The 18066-nt window shown below is 40.6% G+C and overlaps 1 protein-coding gene across 1 annotated transcript in view; it reads left to right on the forward strand.

Moving 5' to 3' along the window:
- The first annotated feature begins 1122 nt into the window (after positions 1-1122).
- Positions 1123-18066, forward strand: part of LOC129817306 (sodium/potassium/calcium exchanger 4-like) — a 79030-nt gene continuing 62086 nt past the window's right edge. The window contains exons 1-2 of the mRNA XM_055872401.1: positions 1123-2029; positions 12183-12293. Of these exons, the coding sequence (XP_055728376.1) occupies positions 1873-2029; positions 12183-12293 (268 nt within the window). The 5' untranslated portion in view covers positions 1123-1872. The remainder of the gene's footprint in view (positions 2030-12182; positions 12294-18066) is intronic.

Genomic DNA, 18066 nt, shown 5'->3' on the forward strand with positions numbered 1-18066 from the left:
GTCTAGTTTAAATATGAACAGTACTGCCACAGCAGCATAAGATATGATTAACATTCGATTTACATCATTCGGTCTGGTTGGCTGATAGCCTATGCGCAGCAGCGCTTCATCATTAATTTCCTTATAGAATCATAGCGAGGGAAAGGTGCTGGAGGAGCTGCAGCACCTCTGATAAATTGAAATAAATGTGTCAAAATGATAGAACAACTGCTGTCTGAAAGAAATGCAATAATTCGGAATAGCCTACTACACCATATGTAGGGCTATAATTTAGCCACAGAGGATCAATAGCTTCTTTTAAAAATAGCCTAGCTGTGGATTGCCTGTCTCCCAATAACAAGGCATAGCCTGCAGTCGGGATTGCGCCTCAAATCTGTCAGTGAACAGCATGCAGACAAAACAGGCTTTTCGTAATATTTCAAATACAATGAAGGGAAAATACAGGTTGGAAAGGAAATGACTCCTGCGGAAAATAAAATATGAATCTGTCTGCTGTAGGCTACCAAATTATTTGATCAACATCCAGATAGGCCTAAACATGGTTTAGTCTTCAAGTGAGAGTATTTTGGCACAAGCGCATCGGCAAGGCCAGTGAGCAGCACATCATTGGGTGAGTCAGTGAAACTGGAAAGCTTTTGTAGGATTATAATTTCCTCCTCATATTGTACAATAATTGTCAAACCACACACCTAGGCCTACAGTAGGCTGTTGATGGATTCAAGAGGTTGTTTTGTTTGATCTCAGTTTGTCAAAGTAGCCTGTCATTTCAATCATTTGTGCAGTAGGCTATTAAAATTATTATGCCAAAGTCTCCAGTCATGCAAATTTACATAGAAGTTAATGAAATGTGTTCATAAAAAGGCAATTTTTTTCCTGGGCCTAGGCTACTAAAGATGTGCAACTTCTGTAAACACTGCTACCGCTCAATGCCGCTACGCAAATACAATGATACACATGCAATGCTTTATTATAAAGGTGTTTTTTTGTTGTCAAAGAAACAGAAGTTCTAGTTCGGAGTGGTCGGTGAGCTGCTGTCAGGATTTCAAGGTAGATGGTCCAGTGTTTTCAGTTCAATTGTAACCGAGCTATAGACAAGATTATTGTCCGTTGCCGCAAACTATCACGTGTCTGCACATGACACCCTCGGAAAAGTTGCAGTTGGAGGAATCCGGCGAGGTGTTTTAAATGGACCGAAGACTGTCGCTTAAAGGAAAACTGCACCTGGGGCGACGGAGTTGACGATAGTCTCATCATCCGCACGCTTATTATTATTCTGCTCTACGAATTTAAGGGGAGGTTTTCGAACGATGTGACATGACTGCTACCCGAATGTAACAATTAGGCTAACCTTGATGAAATCCGATTGCGCTCTTCCGCCGCGTATTAATTGAAACCAGTCGGGTGCCTGCAGCCATATGTAGTTGAATCATTTAACTGAAGAGGATGCTTTAAATGTACAATCAGTAGAACATTGAAGGCTACTTTGAAGGCAACCCGGAATCGCCCCCAATTAATTTCAAATGCCATGGTAGCTTATTTGCTTAAACGTAAAGGTCAGAATCTGGGGTTTGCGAGATAAATGCTGAATTGATTGGAGACCTTCGGAATTGACCGCCCTGTCATTCATTGCCTGTTGTGTAGGCACGGAATTTTCACGCGCTGTTCTAGCAATCCAACAGCTGAACAACATTGTCTAGGTAGTACATCCAAACTGACCGCCCCACTACTTCGCATCTGCGCCCCGGCCACTTGAAATGAGGACAGCGTCCCGAGCGTGTTCTGTGTGAAGCCGAGAAAGCGGGCAATTCCTTCCGTCTCTCCCGTCCGCATTGAGGCAAGGACAATAAGTCCCCGTTTGGCCGTGCTGCAGCCATGGACCAGGACGAGAACAAGAGCGTCTCGAAAAAGACCATAATCACAAAGATTTTCAAAGTTCGCAGGAGGAGAGAGATGCTTTTCGTGCAAGTGTGTTTTCTCTGCAGTGTCCTCTGCATGGCATGGAGCATGTCAGTATTGCTGACAAAGACAGGTGAGTGTGAGCCGGGGAAACTGCTGAGAAACGCGGGGCAGGGAGGACAGCTGAGAATTCTGCGGTGTAATAGTGCACCCTCTAACCAGCTAGCCATTAGTTATATACAGAGAATTGCCTTTCACCACGCTTATAAAAATACATTTTCAAGGACATGCAAGCAAAGCATTGTCCGAATCATTAATGATGCCCCCCCCAGCATTTCCAGATATTCATCTGCATCAAACCATGTTGAGATAAGATGGAACCACTGATAAAGTGCATGGTTATTGCTCATAATTATTCCGTGCAGAATGCTTAGTGAAGTGATGGCTTATAACAATGTCGAGAGGTTTTGAGAAACTCTGCATTTAGTCTCAATGTCGACGCAGTGGCTGTTTGCCTCGGCATTATGACCCAACGCTCTCATGACAACTCCCATATTAATTGTGAGGATACCTCTGATATGGGTCACTGTTTCTTCATCGTGTTCGACTATGCGTTCGTCTTTCCGTATGCCGCAGTGTGCGCGGCTGCAACACGATAAGAAGCGTGCAAGGTGGCTTACACCTCGACAACCAAATACATCACCTCGGATGTAGGCTGTCATAGAACCTCAACAATATTTTATCGTGTGTGTTGGTGAACATTTGGTTTGAGCGTTGTCACTCTATGGCAAATGCCTGTGGCCAGGCGCGAGAGCAACCAACCTGGTTCATCAGTCGCTCAGGGTTTGAGAGAGAATGAGCGTAGGCTTGTGGTAATGCTGGCATCATCGTGTCTCGCCCAGGGCTTCACACACCATTGCACATTGGACAGGGCCGGCTCTATCCTTTTGGGCCCCCCCTTCCAGAAATGTTATATTTTACCATGGGGCTGTGAGAACATTTAGCAATTTTATAACATTTCCTGAAATTCTACACATTTTGGCATGACTTATGTCAAGTTAAAATGATCTGAGTGAGTGACTAACAAAATCTATGGGGGTCTGGGCCCCTGGGCACTTACCCTTCATGCCTGGTCTTTAATTTGGACGTGATTACGAGTTTAGATTGTTCAATTAGCCTAGCCAACTATCTAAAAAATGTTAGCTGACATTGGCTATTTGAGTGACTGAAATAAGAGAATCTGTTGATGCACAACCACATTTCAAAACGTGCACCTTGTGTATTCTACTATTCTAACTCAATAGTAAGTTTAGACCCCGACTGTATTGCCCATTCTTGGGCTATATGGTAGGCTATAGACAGTGGCAATTTAGCCTGTGGCTTCGATTATTAAAAACATTTATTCTCGTGTCAAAATAGACTAGTGTAAATAGGATCATTTTGTTCAGAAAGTCAGTCTTGTCCAAAATAGTTTTGTGAGTTAGTCATGACTTACTTGAGGGGTAGGTTGAGTTAGACATTGCTCATTTGCCCACTCACGGCACACAGCTGAAATGATTGGACTCTATCCAATCCTACCGCAGAACAGTGTGAGGCAGACCTGCCCATCAGCACAGCAGATACATTTATTTTATTTTTATTTCACCTTTATTTAACCAGGTAGGCTAGTTGAGAACAAGTTCTCATTTGCAACTGCGACCTGGCCAAGATAAATCATAGCAGTGTAAACACATCATGCATTTAACTTGAGAAAAACTGCACCAAACACCTTATTGTAAAATTGTGCAAATCACATTTCAGCAAAAACAAAAATTTCTGGAGTTATCCTATATTCATGAATGTTTTGGGGAAAATATACTGACTTTTTTCATATGGTGTCTCATGGGAGACAAACCTTTAACTGCCACATCAAGCCACACCCAAGCCTGAAATTCGGTGTGTTCAGTCACTCTTTTTAAGTTTGATGGCTGACCATGTGTGTGACATGCCCAAAAACCAAAGGTCATGGGCCCCCACGCACCTGTCATAAATCACCTCGGGTACGTGTGAACATTCAGAATGAGTTGCCAACACATTAGGAATATGTAATCAGACAAGTAGCCCTGTCCGTTTGCTTTTGAACAGAACATATGACTGGTAAGCACGGTCACTGATATTTTGTTATGACAGGAAGAGATTTCACCCTAGATCAATTACAAATGACCAATGGATGTCAGTCATCCTTTCTTTAAGCAGTAGTGTTTAGGATTGACACTAAGCTCTGAGAGCACAACTTAAACAAAGGACTGGAAGTTTTTTAAAGGACTGTCTGGTTTAGGATTTCTGCTGTCACCTTGGCACATCGGTCAGAATGCAATGAGGAGAGAGAGAGATGAGAAATCCTGTTAAGGTAATTATTATACACCGTTGAACAGACGCACATGGGGGGGGGGGGGGAGTTTAGATGGAGGTTAAGTGTTGGGATTGTAAGGCCTCTAGGTTGGATAGGAATAATGTGTTAGGAATTGTGTCTTGCAAGCCTTGGAGAAAAGATTGGATGTGAGGGTCTGGAATGGAGATATAAAGGGGAAACATTAAGAACACAACATAAGGTGCAGACATGACAAAGTAGTGCCATGTGATTATGGGGAATAGGCTTAACATAACTTAGGAGACTGCCAGGATAAATGTAACAAATGAGCATTAGCATGGATATAAGGGATATGACCATTTTAAACAGCATAATATACATTGTATTCAACACATTTCTCAGAGAGTAAATATATATATATATATATATATATATATATATATATATATATATACACAGTACCAGTCAAAAGTTTGGACACACTGACTCATTCCATGGTTTCTTTATTTTTACTATTTTCTACATTGTAAATAACATTAATGGAATCATATAGTAACCCACCCAAAAGTGTTGAACAAATCAATCTATTTTATATTTGAGATTCTTCAAAGTAGCCACCCTTTGCCTTGACAGCTTTGCACACTCTTGGTATTCTCTCAACCAGCTTCATGAGGAATGCTTTTCCAACATTCTTGAAGAAGTTCCCACATGCTGAGCACTTGTTGACTGCTTTTCCTTCACTCTGCGGTCCAACTCATCCCAAACCATCTCAATTGGGTTGAGGTCGGGTGATTGTGGAGGCCAGGTCATCTGATGCAGCACTCCATCGCTTTCCTTTTTTGTCAAATAGCCCTTACACAGCCTGAATGTGTGTTTTGGGTCATTGTGCTGTTGAAAAACAAATGATAGCCCCACTAAGCGCAAACCAGATGGGATGGCGTATCGCTTCAGAATGCTGTGATAGACATGCTGGTTCAGTGTGCCAAGAATTCTAAATAAATCACTGACAGTGTCACCTGCAAAGCACCATCACACCTCCTCCTCCATGCTTCACTGTGGAAACCACATATGCGGAGTTCATCCGTTCATCTACTCTGCGTCTCACAAAGACATGGCGGTTGGAACCAAAAATCAAAAATGTGGACTCATCAGACCTAAGGACAGATTTCCACTGGTCTAATTTCCATTGCTCGTGTTTCTTGGCCCAAGCAAGTCTCTTCTTGTTGGTGTCCTTTAGTAGTAAATTTGACCATGAAGGCCTGATTCACACAGTCTCCTCTGAAAAGTTGATGTTGATGTCTGTTACTTGAACTCTGTGCTGCAATCTGAGGTGCAGTTAATTGCTGATTTCTGAGACTGGTAACTGTAATGACCTTATCCTCTGCAGCAGCGGTAACTCTGGATCTTCCTTTCATGTGGCGGTCCTCATGAGAGCCAGCTTCATCATAGCGCTTGATGGTTTTTGTGATTGCACTTGAAGAAGCTTTAAAAGTTCTTGAAATGTTCCGTATTGACTGACCTTCATGTCTTAAAGTACTGATGGCCTGTCGTTTCTTTTTGATTATTTGAGCTGTTCTTGCCATAATATGGACTTGGTCTTTTATCAAATAGGGCTATATTGTGTATACCACCCCTACTTTGTCACAACACAACTGATTGGCTCAAACATATTAAGAAGGAAAGAAATTCCACAAATAAGCTTTTAACAAGGCACACTTGTTAATTGAAAGGCATTACAGGTGACTACCTCATGAAGTTGGTTGAGAGAATGCCAAGACTGTGCAAAGCTGTCAAGGCAATGGTTGCGAATTTTGAAGAATCTCAAATATAACATATATTTTGATTTGTTTAACACTTTTCTTTGGTTACTACATGATTCCATATGTGTTATTTCATAGTTGTGATGTCTTCACTATTATTCTACAATGTAGAAAATATTAAAAATAAAGAAAAACCATGGAATGAGTCGGTGTGTCCAAACTTTTCACTGGTACTGTAAATGAAAAGGCACTTTATCAGTCACGGCCAATGGCCGGCGGAAGGATAGGGCATCGCCAAGCAAACTAAAGCATGCTGCTTACAAAGGGAACTGGAGAGTGAAAAATGTAGAGGACAGGTGATTAAGAGAGTGGGAACAGGTATGGTCGGAAGGGGTGTGGCCTAGGCTAATTGGAAGCATTTGGAGTCCTGTAGAGTGACATTACCCTTCACAATAACACCACATGGGCCTTATGGCGCTTTCAAGACAACTCGGAACTACAAAAAACTAGGTTAAATCATGACGTCAGTGATCTTCATGTTGGAAATCTGAGCTCTAAAAAGATTCCCGAGTTTCTGACTTGGAATTCCGAGTTGAAAGACAGAGTTCCTAGTTGTCTTGAACGCACTGATGTCGGATATTTCCTTGTTCAGAGTTCCTACTGTAGTTCCCAGTTATTTTGATACGCGACAACAATCCTAACCATTTTGAAACTTCTATTTGATCGAATAAGCCTCACCTAGCAAATTTGCAATGACATATTTTGCTGACCAAATTCAACACTCATTGAACTCCATACAAAAATTCCTTACTTCGTGGGCTTATTTTTCGTCGACAGATTTTGGGGAGGAGAAACCTCTCCCTTCGCCTCTTCCTCTCTGCCGTGACCCTCCACCTCTCCAACCCAGTAGTGGAACATGTCCATCTGCGTCCACTCAGGCCCCTGAGCGCAGAAACCCACCATAAATCGCCTCATTATGCTATGTACTGTAGGCCTATGTCCGACCGCACTGACATGTTGGAGTTTTTATTAATTACATTAAAAACAACAAGAGGCTTAAAAGATTATTCTGGAATGATATACAGACAAGCTTGCCGCAAATCTCTTATCTCCAAAAGGTGGGCTCTAAGGGGACCAAAGTTAAAGCTTTATGGTCAGTAATGGCTTGCCTTTTTCTGCATTTAATCAAGGTTGAATGACCTGTGCACCGTGTGCTGTGATTGTCACCACAAGAGGGTATTTGATAAGAGAGCATGCTCTGTTAATGCCTACCATGATTGGACATGTCACATGTTTGACTATCACCTTTTGTGAGGCGAGGCAGGTGTTTGATCAGAGAGAAATACAGGTATAACCCCTCACCTCCCCTCCATTATCCCCCTTTAGTTCCCCCCCCCTCCATAATCCCCTCTGAACGCATCTGATAGCTCTCCATATTGCTCTCAATCCCAAATCACCATAAGAATAGGAACCAGACATTCGTAATGTCATAATATGCCCATGTCCCTTTTCTGACTCCTATTTTTATGGATGGGAGTACTCTGGGGTTGTTTGTCTGTGACAAATGTAGGGCCAACAGAATATGACCAGATGGATGGGAATTGAGTGATGGATTACTTAAGGGTTATGTCTTTGTCACCCTCCATTTTGGTTGGAGCAGGGTATGTCTCCATGATGGAGATGGGGAAGGTAGAGTACGCCAGGTGGTTACAGAGCTAGGGCCAGGCCTGGTCTGACAGGTGTGTGTGTGTGTGCTGTAGGGTGATGGTGAGGGAGATGGCACTGGGACGTCTCAGCAGTGTCAGGGCAGGAGGGCAGAGAGGAGCTGTGTTTGTGTGGGAGCCTTTCGTGGCACAGGAAGTTGGCAGAGATTGATGGGTGTCATTGGTTTATCTCACTCGCCAGCTAATTGGACTGAGTTGCAGGATGATTATGCCCTCTGTTTCTCTCTCTCTATAGTCCTAATAGTGCCCTTTGATTTCTTTCCTGATTCTGTGAGTTTTTTTTTATTTATTTTTTCTCAAAATCCATTTTGTTTTTCCAGGTTTCAGTTGTCCCAGTATTGTCCTTTTCTTTTTTTTTGCTGACACCATTTTGAGAAAAACAAAATAATTGGATGTTCTAAGTCCACAACAATTCTTAAACCAGATCAGGAGATCACCTTTGAGGTCTGGGTGAAAAAAAACACATGTCGAATTTTGGGTGTAGTTACCCTTTAATGTACGTGAGCACCAGCCAGAGACCAGTGTTTCTGTAGCGCTCATGTGATTGCAGAGTTTGCAAAACAAATGGCCGCTGGACTGATGCAAATATTCATGATATCTGTCTGCCAGGTAGACATGGGCTACTTTGTAGTTAACATTTAATTGAGAAGGTTTTTGGGAAAGCCTTTCCATCTACCAGCAGACGGTTATCGTTAGCGTTGACGCTAACGGCTACACAAAGTGAAGACTAGACATACGCATGCAAACACCTCGCACAACACACCGATGGGGGCATTCCTGTTCCGTCTCAAAGTTGCATGTAAATGTCAATCACTAATGCATTTAGTTCATGTCTTATGATTAACTTGAGCAAATGAATGCACTTTCGAATAACTTCAATGTATTTAGATTATTTCCTACTAAGTTAACATTAAAAAATGGCAAACATTGGCCTCCACCCTATGGCAAAATGTGTAGAATTGCAGGAAATGACCTGTAAAACTTCAAAATATGTAAAATTGCAGCAAAATGACATTCCCATCAAAGTTGCCCATCCCTGATCTACAGCTAACCTTTGGTCTCCCATTCAAGGTTTTAAACAAGCTCAGGCCTGCTTGGCTATGATATTTGTTACTGACTATTACCAATGTGCTATTGTGAGAGTGCTTGTTGAGAGATCCCCACTTAAAAACGAAATAGATTCACTGCTGCTATCAAAGTCATCCTCAAGGGTAATACGTTTAACAGAGCAAATTAAATGTGACCGTACTTGTAGTAATCATCAATGATGCTATTTAGGCCTATATACTGTAGCATTTGAAAAATCAACAGCAATTGTTTGTATTCAACCCAGAATTCAACTAAAAATGGACAATACAATAGGCCTAGGGTTTCAAGCTCTGGTTGATTTCAAATTTGATGATATTTAATGATATTATTGTGTTTGGTTGTCAACACAACAAATTATCAACCTTTTGCCCTCAGAACAGCCTTAATTCGTCGGGGCATGGACTCTACAAGGTGTTGAAAGTGCTCCACGGGGATGCTGGCCCATGTTGACGTCAATGCTTCCCACAGTTATCAAGTTGGCTGGATGTCCTTTGGATGGTGGACCATTCTTGATACACACAGGAAACTGTTGAGGGTGAAAAACCCAGCAGCGTTGCTGTTCTTGACACAAACCGCAACGTGTGGCACGTTCTACCATACCCCGTAGAAAGGCACTTGCATTTTTTGTCTTGCCCATTCACCCTCTGAATGGTACACATACTCAATCCATGTCTCAAGGTTTAATAAACCTCCTTTAACCTGTCTCCTCCCCTTCATCTACTCTGATTTGAAGTGGATTTAACAAGTGACATCAGGTGAAAGCTTTGATCCCTTATTGATCAGTCTATGTTATGGAGATAGCAGGTTTTGTACACTCAGTGTGTATGTTGGATTCACAACTCCATCTCAACCAAAAATCTAAGTTAAAGAATAGGACTAAATCAAATCAAACTACTGTTTTTAAAAGTGCATTTAAAGTTTGATTTGATTTGGTCCTACTCTATAACTTAGATTTTTGGTTGAGATGGAGATGTGAATCCAACATATCAATAATTAATTTGTAGTCAAACTGGAATTAATGCCAGAATAAATCAGTGGCACAGATGGAACTATTCAAGCATAAAATACATCTCATTCAAATGGTGATATCTGGTTGCGTTGACAACCAAACACAACTCAATATCACTTTTGAAATACAACAAATAGCCTTTTTGACTTGTCGACAAGTTAACAAATTATATGTTGGATTCATGTCTCCAACTCAACCAAAAATAAAAGTTAAAGAATGAGATTAAGCCAGTGGCTCGGATGGAACCATCCAAGTAGTAGATAAATATCCTTTTAAATGTTGATTTTTGGTTGCGTTGTCATCAAAACACAGTTCTATATTACTTTTGTAATGCAGTAAATACAGCTTAAATTGAGGCCATTTTACAAACCAATGTAACGTTCAACCTTAAAATCCATGGCCACATTTCTTCTCATGTAATAATCTAAGGCGTGCATGTTCAATATATAGTAGCATGCATAAGTCATCATCGCAGGTCTGTGGAGTTCTTCACAATTGCGGTAATAATCTGTGCAGAATCACTTGCACCATGTAATTTTAATGTCATCTCAACTGCAATCCAAGTCACTCGGTCTCCCGAGTGGTGCATTGGTCTAAGGCACTGCATCTCAGTGCTAGAGGCATCACTACAGATCCTGGTTAGATTCCAGGCTGTATCACAACCAGCTGGCATTGGGAGTCCCAAAGGGTGGCGCGCAATTGCCCCAGGGTCGTTAGGGTTTGGCTGGGGTACGCCATCATTGTAAGTAAGAATTTGTTCTTAACTGACTTGCCTAGTTAAATAAAGGAATGAAAAATAGACATTTGGTTCTCCTATTAGATGAAGCCCTGTGATATCGCATTAATCTGTATAAATGAAATATCTGATGTTGAATTCTCATTTGTTTTTCCATTGGAATTTGGTTGTGCTTTTAGATGGTTGAAAGCATAGTGGCCAACACATTGGAGACTTAACTACATTGTTGACTGTCTTTTTGAGTTGGTGAATATAGGTTGTCATCTCATTGATCAACGTCTCAACCAAATATTACCCAATTATCCATGTGAAAATGACGTAGGGTAATGTCTTTGGAGGAAGCAAATTAGTTATGGTTTTCAAGCACCTAGCTTGATCTGCCTTGCAATTTTCATGGTTTCATCCTGAGGCTTTTATCTCTTATAGAATTCAGATGTCGTAACGCAATCTTAATGTCTTAACTCAAAGCTCGAGTCTGGTTGGTCTGTTCAGTTGACTTGACCAAAAATCAATACCCTAAGGGAAAGGTTAGTCAGTCATTCGGTTAAGACGCTAATCCTTTTCTGTTGGTGGTTGAAATCAGTGAGCCTATAATCTAACTGGGGTTACAAACACTGACAGTTTGTAAATCTGGGTTCTTTGCACATTCCTAATCTCATTGAAAACCTTCGAGAAATGACTGATGGAAAGCCAGAAGCGTCGCAAGTTGGCTGTGTGTATGCGTGATTTGCATGCAGTAATCGGGAATTAAACAGTTCTCATTTTGTATTCATCCCACTTGAAACCCTTAACATTCAAATCTGAAAGGATGGGGGAAATTAATGGTATTGAAGCCTACTCCATCCTCCAATGCGATTTAGTTATCAATCTAGTTTGTGGTAGAATTGCCATGCATAGCCATTTCGTTTCAAATGATCAACATTACAATCATTGTCATGATTTATGAATGCATCTATTTTTCAGCACCTTTTTCACAGATACATTGGTTATGTCTCGTTCAATGTTACTCAGTGGTTAGAAAAAGTACTCAATTGTCATACTTGAGTAAAAGTAAAGATACCTTAATAGAAAATGACTCAAGTCACCCAGTAAAATGCTACTTGAGTAAAATTCTAAAAGTATTTGATTTGAAATGTACTTAAGTACAGTGGTGGAAAAAGTAAATGCTATACATCAAATTCTTTATTTTAAGAAAACCAGATGGCACGTTATTGTTTTTTACTGACAGCCAAGGGAACACTCAGACATTATTTTCAAAAATGCAGTATTTGTGTTTAGTGATTTGGCCAGATCATAGGCAGTAGGGATGACGACGCGTTATATTGCCAGGTGCGTGAATACAATCCTATTTCTGTCCTGCGTGAGCATTCAAAATGTTAAAAGGACTTTTGGGTGTCAAGGAAAATGTATGGGAGTAAACATTTTCTTTAGGAATGTAGTGGAGTAGAAGTTGTCAAATATATAAATAGTAAAGTACAGATACTACTAAAGCAGTTTTTTTGGGGGGGGGTATCTTAAAGTACTTTTAATTAAGTACTTAATAACACTGATGTTACTCAACTTCTTTATGTAACACGGCTATGATTTTCTATGAGCAAGGATCCCTCTTTTCTTCCAGGTTATGGAGTAACATTAATAAATGGACACGAGCAGCATGAACATTGGGGAAGGAAGCTCATGGGACATGAAGCCGACAACGAGACCGAGTCGAAGAACTGCACAGAGCCAGGTATGCTCCCATCACTGGGGAAAACTACTGTCGACCATGGCAATAGTTTTGTATTTATTATTTGAACCCTGATTACTGTTATATAGAGCTTGCCAGGTTGTAGTCCTGAAAAACGTAAATGAGTTACCTCTGGTTCGTTCAGCCATTCCTATGGGGGAAATTAATGGGGAAAGAATGGTGTTTTGGGATAAATACAGAAAATAAGGTCTGAGGTTAACACAGGCTTAGGATATCTTTTACGTTTTGATCTGAGATAATATCAGTCAGTTAACATGATCTTTATGAATTATGAAGCCTTTATGCCTTATGTTCTTGTTTTGATAACATACCCACATGGAAAAATACTGGTATAAATACTATAGTATTCACTGTAGTATTAATCAGGGTTACCCAACTGGTGGCTCTTTTATTTGGCCCCCCAAGTTTTCTGAACAAAAAGGTGATTTATTTGTATTTTTTTGAATTTTCATTGTCGGACATAAAAGATTGTAAAAACACCAGTTATTTTAATTTTGGAAATCTGTTCACAAGTATTCCCATGCATAATATAGACACATGATCACATACAAATGTAAGCAAAGTTTGAAATGATCATGTTTGTCAATTTTTATCTGTTTGATTCTTGCAGTCTATAAATTGTTTAATTATGTTCCTGACCATACGCTCACGGAAAAAATCGGCCTGCGTCTGAATCTATTTGAGGATCCCTGCTGACATGCTGTAATGTTAAATAATGGTGTTGTATTAATTGGGACAGGTTCACATTTTACTGGTACGGCGTACCCCCACTATTTATTTTACCGGGACGCCACACCGAACCGTACCCCCCGTGCCGTACTTTAACCCCTGAATGTGTTCCAGCGACGAAATCACGCTCCTGCTGCGCTACGCTGTTAGTGGCTGTGATGTAGGGTTCAGCCAGTAGTTAATGAACAGTCGGAAGAGGGAATGAAATGGTAGGAGGGACATCCCAGCTTCAAATGGTGTCTGATTTCACATTCTGCGTCACACAGGCAGGAGAGACATACTCCTGTGTCCATGAGAATCAGGTCTAACGCTCAAGCAAGCCATTTCCATCTATGGTGTCGACAGATTCATTTATAAGTGAAAATGTCAGTCGGAACCGGTACCAGAACGCAGATCCCTAAAACATGGGACTTTGCATCTTTAAACACTCTGAGGGTGACACAAGGTAACAGACACTTTGGAAGGTTGTGTTGCCGGCTATTTATAGTTTCTTTGTGACACATTTGGCCCAATGGAGATTGAGTGTCTTTCTCATTACCAGCCACAGCTAGCAGAATCCTTTGGGGGCCTCACTGAAAGTGTTGAAAGTTGAAGCATCGTCTTATAAGAGGAAGTTTTGTCAGTGTTAAGTGTTGAAGTGTTTTCTTCAATCTAGGCCTCCATGATTGGAATATGAGTTAACACTTATTTTGAGCACTAACACATTTTCAACACTTTAACACTACAAGTGTTTCCCTATCTATAATTTGAGGATAAGTCATTTATTTACATTTAGAGCGTTAACTAATTTAAACGCAATAGGGTCATTTTGAGACGAGTGCCAGTTGACAAGATCATGTGCTGAAAATATTACTACTTCTAATCCAGAGGGGGATTATCTTATTTTTTGTTTGTTTATGTCTTCTTGCAGACTGCCCCACTCATTCCTCCTCTCCTCTTTCCCCCCCCATTCCTTTTGTTCATCCCTTCTCCTGGCAAACAATATGTTTTATAATCTAAAATCATGGCTATTTTACATGCTCTGCTCATATGAGAGCACAGTTTTGTTTCCAGGAATAAGCTCAGTGTGACTGACATCCTAGAGTCTCCCCAAGCGCTCCACCTCAGCCTCGGCCACCTGGGGCAGAGCATGGAGATATGGGCTGGGGATGGCACCAGGGTAGTCTTTATAGATGGATGAGAATTATTATTATCCTGGGCTTTTTTTAATCCTGAGTATGTGCCCCATCTAAAGCTGTGTGTAATTAGGCCAGTGTTTGTGAGATGCATAGATTATCTTCTGCCTGATTTGGTCTTCTCTCTCCTCCTCATCATTATCTCTTCGCTTAGTACTTCTGGGTTCACCAGAGGTGCTGATGTTGATCAGAGCTGGATGACGCTTAATGATGACCGTTGTCGTAAATTAGGTTTATTGGCTATTCAGCAATATTACGTGCTTAGAAATACATTTTTTTCTATTAAAAAAAAGCTACAAAGTATGTTGCTGGTACACTAGACTATGAAGCACAGGGATCAAATAAAAAACAATATATAATGATATTTTACTTCATTCACAGATTCTTTATATGGACTGGAAGGCTTCTGTATTCTTTTTCTTTTTTGACCCATCACTCACTTGAGTCATTAACCCTCACTCTGATCTAATTAAAACGTGTGTTTTAGGGTTTCTCCTTTGACTGTCCTAATGATGAATGCGAACTGTTGTACTGCTGTCCCTATAGTTCTGCTTAATTTGAAAGCAGTACTGTTTTATTGCAAAACTCATGTTTTATTAGCCCTTACAAGGGGACGTGATCCAAATTGGCGAGGGAACAATTTGTTTTTCACTTGTACTTTGTTACAGGCACTTACTCAAATGCTTCGGGTCTTTTAAACGATTTCATTTCTTTCAGGCCCCCAATGCTAATTTAAAGCTGCAGACTTGACACTGCGTTTGTGTGGGGGAGAAGGAATGCAAGGTGAAATCGCAGGAGGAATATATTGGCCAAATACTGTACATCTACTATTCTTTTTCCAGTAGCATAATTAATGTTCTATGGTACATTAGAACTGAATGCTAGTTTCAAATACATGCAACTTAAAAATGGCATATGACATTTCGATTTGAAATCTTTTGAACGTAAGAGAAACCTTGAGGGAACCTTATTTGAGTCAGAAAACGGTATTCGTATGATAGGGAAGATTTGCAGAGAGCATATCCAATGGACAATGTTTTAGATTTTTTTAAACTATTGGAACTAAGACTTGAAAAGAACTGACTTTGGCACAAGATGGAGGGAAAGTTGAAGCATAAATGACAAAATTACAGGTAACAAAAATATACACTTAATCCAGTATAAACTATAGAATTTATTATACAAGAGACAAAATTCTCAAATTCTACAGCACAACGGCAGAGTCATGTCTTAAGTATAAAACCAATAATGACTCGATAATCATTGCTTTCTGGGAATGCAATAAAGTCCAAAAGTTATGGGCGGAGCTAGAAAGTTGGCTGTTAGAAGTATTACAATGTAAACCTTTTATTCCGTCAGTCTGCATATTTCAAGACATGGCATATGGGAGTGTAGTGAGATACCCAATGGGTTGGACGCTTCTCTTCTCATCACTCATCTTGAAAAAACGTACACTAAAAGCATCAATAACACAATCTAATTATTTATTATCGAAATAGCATGGGCTACCGAGAAAAACGAATTGGTACAATTTAAGTCCAAGTGGCAAACAGTAATGCAGGCACTAGGGGTGGGGGTGTGAACATGCGGGTCTAGGCAGAGGAGATGAAGTCATTGTTTGTGCGTCTCTGCAAGTTATCTGGAATTACATATTTTTTTTGTATATTTAAAAAAAGATTTGAATGCTAAAAAGCAAAGTAGAACTGAAAAATAAAGCAAAGGTTTTTATTATGGCTTAGTTTCTAGTATGTAATAATCCCCTGGGGGATTTTTTTGATTACAGTGGTTTTAGATACTGCATCACACTAATCTGGAACAAGGGAGGGAGGGGGTGAGGTGAGTGTATGTTGCGTGTTTTTGGCATGGGGCGAGAGGAGAAGGTGAGTCACACTGAAACGTTATGGCGCTGGCAGCCTTGATATGGCTGTGTTTGTTTGTGTGTGTCTGCATTTGTTTTTGTTTGTGTGTGTATATATACACTACCGGTCAAAAGTTTTAGTACACCTACTCATTGAAGGGGTTTATCTTTTATTTTTTACTATTTTCTACATTGTAGAATAATAGGGAAGACATCAAAACTATGTAGAATCATGTAGTAACCAAAATAGTGTTAAACAAATCAACATTCATTTTTTATTTTAGATTGTTCAAAGTTGCCACCCTCTGCCTTGATGACAGCTTTGCACAATCTTGGCATTCTCTCAACCAACGTCATGAGGTATTCACCTCATGAAGTTCCCACATATACTGAGCACTTGTTGGCAGCTTTTCATTCACTCTGCGGTCCAACTCATCCCAAACCATCTCAACTGGGTTGAGGTTGGTTGATTGTGGAGGCCAGGTCATCTGATGCAGCACTCCATCACTCTCCTTCTTGGTCAACTAGCCTAGAGGTGTGTTTTGGGTCCTTGTCCTGTTGAAAAACAAATGATAGTCCCACTATTGCTGCAGAATGCTGTGGTAGCCATGCTGGTTAAGTATGCTGTGAATTCTAAATAAATCACTGACCGTGTCACCAGGAAAGCGCCATCACACCTCCTCCATGCTTCATTGTGGGAACCACACATGCGGAGATCATCTGTTCCCCTACTCTGTGTATCACAATGACTCGGCGGTTGGAACCAAAAATCTCAAATGACATTTTATTAGCATTTACATTTTATTTGTTAAGAAGATGTTAATGCGGGTGTAGCGAAGTGCTTGTGCTTCTAGCTCCGACAGTGCAGTAATATCTAACGATGTCAAAACAAATACCTAATACACACATCTAAGTAAAGGAATGGAATTAAGAATATTTAAATATATGGACGAGCAATGTCAGCGCGGCATACACTGAGATATAGAATACAGTATATACAGTTGAAGTCGGAAGTTTACATACACCTTAGCCAAATACATTTAAACTCAGTTTTTCACAATTCCTGACATTTAATCCTAGTAAGAATTCCCTGTCTTAGGTCAATTAGGATCACCAGATCATTTTAAGAATGTGAAATGTCAGAATAATAGTAGAGAGAATTCTTTATTTCAACTTATATCTTTCATCACATTCCCAGTGGTTCAGAAGTTTACATACATTAAATTAGTATTTGGTAGCATTGCCTTAAAAAATTTAAACTTGGGTCAAATGTTTCGAGTAGCCTTCCACAAGCTTCCCACATTAAGTTGGTGAGTTGAGTCATGTTTGTAGGCCACTTTGCTCATGTGGCCGATGTGAAATGGCTGGCTAGTTAGCGGTGGTGCGCGCTAATAGTGTTTCAATCGGTGACGTCACTCGTTCTGAGACCAAGAAGTAGTTGTTCCCCTTGCTCTGCAAGAGCCGTGGCTTTTGTGGCGCGATGGGTACGATGCTTCGTGAGTGACTGTGGCTGATGTGTGCAGAGGGTCCCTGGTTCGAGCCCAGGTTGGGGCGAGGAGAGGGCCGGAAGCTATACTGTTACACTCGCACATGTTTTTTCACTTCTGCCCACATTTTCTATAGGATTGAGGTCAGGGCTTTGTGATGGCAAATCCAATACCTTGACTTTGTTGTCCTTAAGCCATTTTGTCACAACTTTGGAACTATGCTTGGCGTCATTGTTCATTTGTGACCAAGCTTTAACTTCCTGACTGAATTCTTGATGTTGCTTCAATATATCCACATACGTTTACTGCCTCATGATGCCATCTATTTGGTGAAGTGCACCAGTCCCTCCTGCAGCAAAGCACCCCCACAACATGATGCTGCCACCCCCGTGCTTCACGGTTGGGATGGTGTTCTTCGGCTTGCAAGCCTCCCCTTTTTTCCTCCAAACATAACTATGGTCATTATTGCCAAACAGTTCTATTTTTCTTTCATCAGACCAGAGGAC

Source organism: Salvelinus fontinalis, chromosome 20 (assembly GCF_029448725.1).
Source record: "Salvelinus fontinalis isolate EN_2023a chromosome 20, ASM2944872v1, whole genome shotgun sequence".
Lineage (NCBI taxonomy): Eukaryota > Metazoa > Chordata > Actinopteri > Salmoniformes > Salmonidae > Salvelinus > Salvelinus fontinalis.